Genomic DNA, 10,208 nt, shown 5'->3' on the forward strand with positions numbered 1-10,208 from the left:
AAAATATAACTTTTCATTTTCATTGTGAAAATTGATTAGGAGTGCTAAAATAAATTCAGTAATGGCACAGACCTCTTGGGTGTCCTGTAACCTCTCCTTGATCCCATGTAATCATCCTGATTTTGGTAGGAGGGTGCTAATTGAGTTTCAGTACTATTGGTGTTAGGGACGCGGGTGGCGCTGTGGGTAAAACTTCAGCGCCTAGGACTTGCCAATCGCATGGTCGGCGGTTCGAATCCCCGCGGCGGGGTGTGCTCCCGTCTTTCGGTCCCAGCGCCTGCCAACCTAGCAGTTCGAAAGCACCCCCGGGTGCATGTAGATAAATAGGGACTGCTTTATAGCGGGAAGGTAAATGGCGTTCCGTGTGCTGCGCTGGCTCGCCAGATGCAGCTTGTCACGCTGGCCACGTGACCCGGAAGTGTCTGCAGACAGCGCTGGCTCCCGGCCTATAGAGTGAGATGAGCGCACAACCCTAGAGTCTGGCAAGACTGGCCCGTATGGGCAGGGATACCTTTACCTTTATCTTACTATTGGTGTTAATATTTTAAGATTATAAACTTCCTTGGGTGCCTTGGATAAAAGGCAGTATTGGAAAATAATAAACAGAGAAATGTGCAGGAGAACAGAGGTACATTCACTCACGCGTAATGAAAGTTAACAAGTTGTTTCACAAAAAGTTATTAGTATTATTATTTATTGAATTTATATAGCATTCTATGAGGGACGCGGGTGGCGCTGTGGGTTAAAGCCTCAGCGCCTAGGACTTGCAGATCGAAAGGTCGCGGTTCGAATCCCCGCGGCGGGGTGCGCTCCCGTCGTTCGGTCCCAGCGCCTGCCAACCTAGCAGTTCAAAAGCACCTTCGGGTGCAAGTAGATAAATAGGGACCGCTTACCAGCGGGAAGGTAAACGGCGTTCCGTGTGCTGTGCTGGCTCGCCAGATGCAGCTTGTCACGCTAGCCACGTGACCCGGAAGTGTCTGCGGACAGCGCTGGCTCCCGGCCTATAGAGTGAGATGAGCGCACAACCCTAGAGTCTGGCAAGACTGGCCCGTAGGGGCAGGGGTACCTTTACCTTTACTTTAGCATTCTATACTCTCAGGTCTCAGGGCGGTTCACAGAATAAAATCAGAATATAAAACCTCAATATACATAATCAAAATAAAAACAACAACCAAAAGTTGTTTGTGCTGGTTTCCAAACTCCCTTTCCAGAGTACAAATATGGAGCGTGACTTTCCACATGTTTCCACACTGTTCCTGAAAAATTTTCCAAATTTGCTGGCATATTGAGTGCAGCACCTTAACAGCATCATCTTTTAAAATTTTAACAGTCCTACTGATATGACAGAGACAAGGCCACACACGGTTCAGTCATCCAATTCCTCAGCCCAACACTCCTCTGCCTAGATCACTGTTACAATTTTTTAGTCTTCCTGTACAAAATATAATGTCATCATGGTTATATTGGGGGTCCAATTCATGCTAGCACGTAACAGGCCAAATCCTGGCAAATGCACCACCGCTAACTGGGTCCTTCACTCCAGGTTCAAATTTGTTGAATGATCTTCTTCTTCTTTGGCGATCCCTTGTATCCGAGTAAGATTGTCTGCCATAAACACGGTCTTAATAATAATAATTTTTTATTTATACCCTGCCCTCCTCAGCCAAGGCCGGGCTCAGGGCGGCTAACTAGCAATAATAAAAACAAGTTGAATGAATACAACTTAAAAACAAGATTAAAATGCAACAATTAAAATATTGAAACGTTAAAATATTAAAATGCAGCCTCATCACAGGAGGAGAAAGGAAAAAGAAAAAAGAAAGAGGGAGAGGGAATCAAATTGGCTCCAAACTCAATTAACAGTGAGTTTGTAGGTGACTGTGGAGGCCAATTCTGGATCCACACGTCCTTCCACAGTGGCGACATTGGTTTCCGGGTGGGAGTTGATTATGGTGTGGATTTGCCAAGCGTGCCTTCCTCTTAGCATGTTTCTCCCTTGCATCCTAAGTTTGAGTGTCTTCAAAGCCCATGACACCTTTGGTAAAGGCTGTTCTCCAACTAGAGCGCTCACAGGCCAGTACTTCCCAGTTGTCAGTGTTTATACTACATTTTTTAAAAATGTAAATGTTCAATGATACACAGGAAATAAAGCATAATCAGTGTGAGACACAGGTTCAACATTGTCACTGAAATGTGTCAATTGATGTACGAAGTTTAATGATATTGCAGTGGAGCCTTGGGTAACATTGCCTCCGGCTTACATCACCCTTGGCATGCGACCGGTGCAAATCTGGAAGTACCGGAATGAGTTGCTTCCGGGTTCGCACCGTTCACGCATGCGCAGATGTGATGCTTTGGGTCGCGTCATTTTCGGGTTGTGGTGGGGCCTCCAAAATTGATCCCCGCCATAACACAAGGTTCCACTGTATAACATTTGGATGAAATAAAGCAGTTTGCAGAATGTTACAAAACATTACCAAATTTTGCCATGTATAAGACAATGCTCCTGGCAAACAGAAGGGGAAGAAATGGAGGCAGTGAGAGATTTTACTTTCCTGGGCTCCACGATTGCTGCAGATGGTGACAGCAGTCATGAAATTAAAAGACGCCTGCTTCTTGTGAGAAAAGCAATGACAAACCTAGACAACATCTTAAAAAGAAGAGACATCACCTTGCCAACAAAGGTCCGTATAGTTAAAGCCATGGTTTTCCCAGTAGTGATGTATGGAAGTGAGAGCTGGACCATAAAGAAGGCTGATCACCGAAGAATTGATGCTTTTGAATTATGGTGCTGGAGGAGACGCTTGAGAGTCCCATGGACTGCAAGAAGATCAAACCTCTCCATTCTGAAGGAAATCAGCCCTGAGTGCTCACTGGAAGGACAGATCGTGAAGCTGAGGCTCCAGTACTTTGGCCACCTCATGAGAAGAGAAGACTCCCTGGAAAAGACCCTGATGTTGGGAAAGATGGAGGGCCCAAGGAGAAGGGGACGACAGAGGACGAGATGGTTGGATAGTGTTCTCGAAACTACGAACAACAATTTTATCCTTTCTGGACTATTAAAAGGGCAGCAAGGCTTGAAGTAATATAAGTACTTCTAACATGGTGTGGTATTTTCCTGTTTCTTTCCCTATAAACATTCATTGGTGGGATGCAAAGTTTGGGTTCCACCAAACGCTCTTTTCAGAGCTGAAGCATTTATAAGGTTTTTCTTCCATGTGGATTTTCTGATGAAAAATCACACTTGAGCTAAACCTGAAGTGACTTTCACATTTGAAACATGAATACATTATTAAAGGAGTGCGACTATCATCAATAAGTTTTTGCAAGTTACATCTCATTGGTTTATGTTGCTTTATTTTCTTGAAATGTACCATATTTTCTCATGTATAAGATGCTCCCATGTAGTAGTAGTAGTAGTAATAATAATAAATAATAATAATAATAATAATAATAATAATAATAATAATAATAATAATAATAATAATAGTTTTATTATTTATACCCCACCCATCTGGCTGGGTTTCCCCAACCACTCTGGGCAGCTTACAACACTTAAAAAATGGTAAAACATCAAACACTAAAATCTTCTGTAAACAGGATTACCATCAGATGTCTTCTAAAAGTCAGATAGATGTTTATTTCCTTGACATCTGGTGGGAGGGAGTTCAACAGGGAGGGTGCCACTACTGAGAAGGCCCTCTGCCTGGTTCCCTGTAATCTCATTTCTTGCAGTGCGGGAAATGCCAGAAGGCCCTTGGAGCTGGACCTCAGATTCTAGGCTGAACAGTGGGTGGAGGAGACACTCCTTCACATATAAAACAACCCCTATTTTTTAGAACTCAAAAAGATCACCAAAAGTTGTTGAGTTTCTTGCATGGCTATGCAGCACTGCCACCACCACCCAACAAGGGAAGCTCACTGCTGGTGCTCTTCCTGCTTCCCACATCGCTCCCTTCGTATTAACATTGGCTTCAACCCAGCTCATTGTTTTATGTTGTTGTTGTTTAGTCGTTTCTGATTAATATTCTGTTTTAAGCAGAACCCATCCCTTTATATAGCCTGGAGAATCAGATGCCATCTTTAGGGTTTTTTTGTCAAGTGCTCCTTTGTGTTCAGATCAGGTCTTAGTATAATGATGTAGCACTTTGGGATGAAGATGCAGCCCAGAAGCCCAGCACTGGAGGCCAAGATGGAGAAGACCTGCACGGCTACCATGTATTTCCCCTTGGTGCTCAGGTAGGTGGGCACAAAGGACACCCAAACACTGCAGAAGACCAGCATGCTGAAGGTGATCAGCTTGGCCTCATTGAAGGCCCCAGGCAAGTTCCTGGCTAAGAAAGCCACCACGAAGCAAATAGCAGCCAGGAAGCCCATGTAGCCCAGGGCACCATAAAACATGGCCACAGATCCTTCATTGCATTGCAGGATAATCTCTGCAGGCTGGGAGTGCATGTCAGACTCTGGGAATGGGGGAGAGGTACTCAGCCAGGTGGTGCAGATGAGAACTTGGACACTGGAACAGGAAATGACAACAGCGTTGGCCAGACTTTTCCCCACCCATCTCCTCACTCTGTTCCCTGGCTTTGTGGCCATGAAGGCCAGCACCACAGTGATGGTTTTAGCCAACAAAGAAGAGACGGCAACTGAGAAGATGATGCTGAAGACCATTTGTCGGAGAAGGCAGGTCTCCTTCCTTGGCCGGCCAATGAATAGGAAGGAGGACGAAAAAGAGAGCAGGAGGGAGACAAGGAGAATATAGGAGAGGTCCCGGTTATTGGCTTTGACTATTGCAGTTTCTTTGTACTTAAGGAAGATTCCTAAAATAATGCTTGTCATTAATAGCAGGAAGATAGTAATGGAAGCTAGAACGCTCCCCAAAGTTTCTTCGTATGTCAGGAAGGCGATACTTTTGGGAACACATTGAACTTGACCCTTGTTTGGATGCTGATCTTCTGGACATTTGGTGCAATGTTTTGCATCTAAGGAGGGAAAAGGAGTGCTTAAGCGTCATTTAAATCCATAACAATCTATGTTCTGTTACATTTTAGGGGGAACAATGTCCATATAAGGCAGGGTCAGGGGGAAAAATGTCTAAAAAAGGAGTGGACAAAATTGGTTATTTCATTTGCTTATTTATTGTTATGATATTGAAGCAATGCAGCCGCGAGCTGCTGGTAGTTTGAAAACATCACATGATGTTTTGTTGGGACTGTTCCGTGGGAAACAGAGGGACAGTCAATTCACAGTGCGAAGCACCGGAATTAGCTCAGAGTGTAATATGAGCTCTTCCTTTTGTTCCTGTGCAGGAAGTGAGGAAGTGTTTCACTCTCGACTGCTGGAATTTGAAGAGAGCAGTCATGTTTTTTGTAACGCTGCAAAGACAGAAATAAAGGCATGTAAATACGTTTTCTGTCTATCTCTTTCCCCTGCCAGGGGGGGCAGGAAAGAGGGGTGTGTTCTTCTCATGCTGAGAAGGATCGCCTATCGCGACCTAACCTGGATCTTGCTGGGGAATGCAGACAGGGAGGTCAACAGGAGATCAAGCCGGGTGCCTGGGAGAGTTGCCAGTTTCTCCTGATAAAGGCTTGATTCCCGACATTTATGATTATACTGTTGCCTTCCTCCATGACAATAAAGGTGGTTTTGAAAAGTTTCTCAGTTTCATCACCAAAACAAACTTGGGATATAGCTAAAGCTGAGAGGCAGTGACCTCCCACAGAGGTGCTTCTTGTACAGCTTTTGCTGAATTTATACTGTCCTGTCCCATGTGAAATTGAGGAAGAAAAATAGAGAAGCCAAAAAAGGAGACACATTCAAAAATGTCTTTTGACTCTTCACAGAAAGTGTCCCTAAGTGAATGTTTACACAATTTCTATTCTCAAAAGGGCTCTCGTTTATATTCACCCACCTTCCTGAGCAGAGATGGTCCCTTCTGCACATGGGGCACAAGCATAGCAGCAAACGGGCTTTCCTTCTTGAACCACTTTTGCATATCCAGGTTGACAGCTTTTGGTACACCTGGAGCTAGGTACAGTCTAAACATTGAGAACATGCATCAAACAGAAAGTGTCAGGACTATCTGTGTCTATGTCATTCATCTATGAAGTTTGGAATGGACCTAACAAGGCTCCCTATTCCCACTGACCCCAGGCACTTTTCCTGGAAGCATTTTGATGCAGGACAACATAGACGGGAAACCTCTTTGGTGTGTTTCCTTTTTTGTTCGGACAATTATATCTGACTATTCTAAGCAAGTTGGGATGAGGGTGGCGTGTGTGTTAAACCACAGAGCCTAGGACTTGCCGATCAGAAGGTTGACGGTTCGAATCCCCACAACGGGGTGAGCTCCCATTGCTCAGTCCCTGCTCCTGCCAACCTAGCAGTTCGAAAACACGTCAAAGTGCAAGCAGATAAATAGGTACCACTCCGGCGGGAAGGTAAACGGTGTTTCTGTGCGCTGCTCTGGTTCGCCAGAAGCGGCTTAGTCATGCTGGCCACATGACCCGGAAGCTGTACACTGGCTCCCTCGGCCAGTAAAGCGAGATGAACGCCGCCACTCCAGAGTCAGTCATGACTGGACTTAATGGTCAGGGGTCCCTTTACCTTTTCCTTTCTTCTAAGCAAAAGTATATATTAAAAAAGCAATTTTAAAACCCTAGAATGACAGTGATAACAAAACAGCAGCAATAAAACATACATGAAGGTAAAGGCAAAGGATCCCTAGATGGTTAAATCCAGTGAAACTTGACTGTGGCATGCAGTGCTCATCCCCACTTTCAGGCCAAGGGAGCCGGTGTTCATGCTCAGACAGCTTTCCGGGTCATATGTCCAGCATGACCAAACCCCTTCTGGTGCAATGGGACACTGTGAAGAGTGCCAGAGTGCACAGAAACTCTGTTTACCTTCCTGCTGCAGCGGTACTTATTTATCTACTCACACTGGTATGCTTTTGAACTGCTAGGTTGGCAGCAGCAGGGACACAGCAACAGGAGCAGCAGTTAAACATACCACCACCTGACGATTCCAATTTCAAAAAGTTCCTACTGAATTATGGTTACATTATTATTCTTTTTCCAAAGTGTTTTGAGTCCTCGCAAGAAAATGGAGAGATGAGTCTCTTGCGACAGCTTCTTCCACTCAGACCTTCTGTTGTTTTTGTTGTTTTTAAAGATACAGTGGTGCCCCGCAAGACGAACGCCTCGCAAGACGGAAAACCCGCTAGACGAAAGGGTTTTCCGTTTTGGAGGCGCTTCGCAAAACGAATTTCCCTATGGGCTTCCTTCGCAAGACGAAAGCCCATAGGGAAATCTCCGGGACAGCGGGGAAGCGCAGCGCGTCTTCCCCACTGTCCTCGGACCTCCTCCCGCCGCCAGGCTTCGGAAGGCTGCTCCGAAGCCTGGCGTGGGGCGGAGAGGTTTTTTAAAAACCCCGGGACAGCGGGGGACTTCTCCGCTGTCCGGGGCGATTTTAAAATGCTGCCGGGTGGCAGCGCTGCCGCCCAGCAGCATTTAAAAAAACCCGGGACAGCGGGTTTAAAATCGCCCCGGGCGGCGCGTTTCTCCGCTGTGCCGGAGGGCTTTTGAAGGCAGGCGGGGGGAGCAAAGACTTTCGCCCCCCTCCCGCCTTCAGAAGAGGTCCTGGAGGTCTTCTGAAGGCAGGCGGGGGGCGAAAGTCTTTGTTCCCCCCTGCCTGCCTTCCTGTTCTCCGCTGTCCCGGAGGGCTTTTGAAGGCAGGCGGGGGGGGGGGGAGCAAAGACTTTCGCCCCCCGCCTGCCTTCAGAAGAGGTCCTTCAGAAGAGGATCCATCCCGCTCGCTGTTTTGCCTTCCCCTTTAGCCCCGTGCAGCCTCTCCTTGCGGAGGGGTTGCGCGCAGCTATGGAAGAAGGCAAGGCAGCGAGCGGGATGGATCCCGCTCGCTGTTTTGCCTTCCCCTTTAGCCCCGCGCAGCCTCTCCTTGCGGAGGGGTTGCGCGCAGCTATGGAAGAAGGCAAGGCAGCGAGCGGGATGGATCCCGCTCGCTGTTTTGCCTTCCCCTTTAGCCCCGTGCAGCCTCTCCTTGCGGAGGGGTTGCGCGCGGCTATGGAAGAAGGCAAGGCAGCGAGCGGGATGGATCCCGCTCGCTGTTTTGCCTTCCCCTTTAGCCCCGCGCAGCCTCTCCTTGCGGAGGGGTTGCGCGCAGCTATGGAAGAAGGCAAGGCAGCGAGCGGGATGGATCCCGCTCGCTGTTTTGCCTTCCCCTTTAGCCCCGCGCAGCCTCTCCTTGCGGAGGGGTTGCGCGCAGCTATGGAAGAAGGCAAGGCAGCGAGCGGGATGGATCCCGCTCGCTGTTTTGCCTTCCCCTTTAGCCCCGTGCAGCCTCTCCTTGCCGGGAGACACTGCGCAGGGCTTTCCTGGCTTTTCTGGGAGGTGGGGGAATTCCCCCACCTCCCGCAAAACCGGCAGAAGCCGCGCACACTTTAAAAGGGCTGCACGGCTTCTCCTGGCTTTCCTGTCCCCGACGGCTTTTGAAGGCAGGCGGGGGGAGCAAAGACTTTCGCCCCCCGCCCACCTTCAGAAGAGGTCCTGGACCTCTTCTGAAGGCTGGCGGGGGGCGAAAGTCTTTGTCCCCCCTGCCTGCCTTCCCAGGGGCTTTTAAATCGCCCCGGACAGCGGAGAAGTCCTCCGCTGTCCCGGGGTTTTTTAAAATGCTGGGGGGTGGGTGGGAAGAAAAGCCCTTGTCCCCCCCCCCAGCCTTCAGAAGAGGTCGGGGGACAGACTGTCCCCGGACCTGGTCCGAAGTCGGTTTCCCTAGGAACGCATTAATTGATTTTCAATGCATTCCTATGGGAAACCGTGCATCGCAAGACGAAAAACTCGCAAGACGAAGAGACTTGCGGAACGAATTAATTTCGTCTTGCGAGGCACCACTGTATTTATTAAAATTTTAAACAATAAAACAAACTTCACAAAACAGGATAAGAAAAAAGAAAAAACACCATCACAATCAATCCAAAAAACAGAAAAGCATGCTGGCACCATGTTGTTAACACAGGCCAGGAGATGCCATCAAAATTCCAGGTAGCAAGAGCTCTCCTTTCCACTCGTTGCTTCCTGAAATCTGGACATGAATCTCATTCACCCCCTGTGCTGACTTTGGAAATCCTGCACTCCACTGATTAGGGCTTATCCATACTTCATTTTGGGCCATCTTTCTAGTCACACGTCCATGCATTAAAGCTCCATATCAAAGCAGACCCTTCCTTCCTTCCTTCCTTCCTTCCTTCCTTCCTTCCTTCCTTCCTTCCTTCCTTCCTTCCTTCCTTCCTTCCTTCCTTCCTTCAACAAAACCCTGCTCTGACACAGATCAGGACCTGTAAGTCGCATTGTGGCACAAATGGAAGTGTCAATGAGCCATTACTCCTCACCAGGTGTGCAAGGGGCTGTCGTCAAAGTGCCCTTGGAATTATTCACTTAGTGACTAGAGCTTTACAGATGTGGGATAAGGTAGATTGCCATACCTTCTCAGACCACTTGGGCCACACAATGGCTTGTGAGTTGATTGTGAACTTCATGCCAGTGGATCTGTCTCTCCCTATACTCCCAACCGGCACTCTTACACGAGTCTTATTGGGATACATCACCCAGTTCTCAATGTCATAGTAGGCTGGTATCTGCCCATTCTCATCCAATCTGAGGCTGCCCATGGAAGTATTGAAAAACTGGAGTCCTCTTAAGAATGGGTGAAGCTGGAACAGCAGGAAAAAACACCAGCATTTATGAAACAGAAACGTTGAATATAAGCCCTCTATATCTCTAGCTCTAATGTCCTAGGAATTGGGGTCTGTACACCTTTCATCCAAAGTCATGAATCTTTTCAGCTATTCCATTTCCTTATTAGAACATTTGTAGGCAAGTCATTGTATAAATTAACAAGGTTTCCAGAGATTAAGATAAATACAAAAGACAATAAAAATACTTCTTAAAAAATAAAAATAGCACAAATACCAAACTTTTTAAACATAGATGGTCCTAGAAATCAGTGCACAGCTTAGATGCCAACTCCATGGGGCCCTTGGTGCCCAAGCACCTACAAAATTCCCCATGAAGGGGTCGGGCATCCACAAATTTTGGTGCCAGAGACAAGCACGCTGCATGACACCTACAGGCCCAGGCATAGGGGCCATATTGGCACTCCTAGTGCACAGTTAGACCATTACCTTATGAACA

At 47.4% G+C, this 10,208-nt stretch overlaps 1 protein-coding gene across 1 annotated transcript; it reads right to left on the reverse strand.

Annotated features, from left to right (window-relative positions):
• Window positions 1-4,072: 4,072 nt before the first annotated feature.
• LOC144326662 (vomeronasal type-2 receptor 26-like) lies at window positions 4,073-9,734 on the reverse strand. Its single transcript, XM_077923353.1, has 3 exons — window positions 9,500-9,734; window positions 5,912-6,038; window positions 4,073-4,982 (listed from the first exon to the last, which is right to left on the reverse strand). The coding sequence occupies exons 1-3, from the start codon at window positions 9,683-9,685 to the stop codon at window positions 4,084-4,086; spliced, it is 1,212 nt and encodes a 403-aa protein (XP_077779479.1). The 5' UTR covers window positions 9,686-9,734; the 3' UTR covers window positions 4,073-4,083.
• Window positions 9,735-10,208: the final 474 nt, after the last annotated feature.

The sequence above is a fragment of the Podarcis muralis genome, chromosome 2 (assembly GCF_964188315.1).
Source record: "Podarcis muralis chromosome 2, rPodMur119.hap1.1, whole genome shotgun sequence".
Lineage (NCBI taxonomy): Eukaryota > Metazoa > Chordata > Lepidosauria > Squamata > Lacertidae > Podarcis > Podarcis muralis.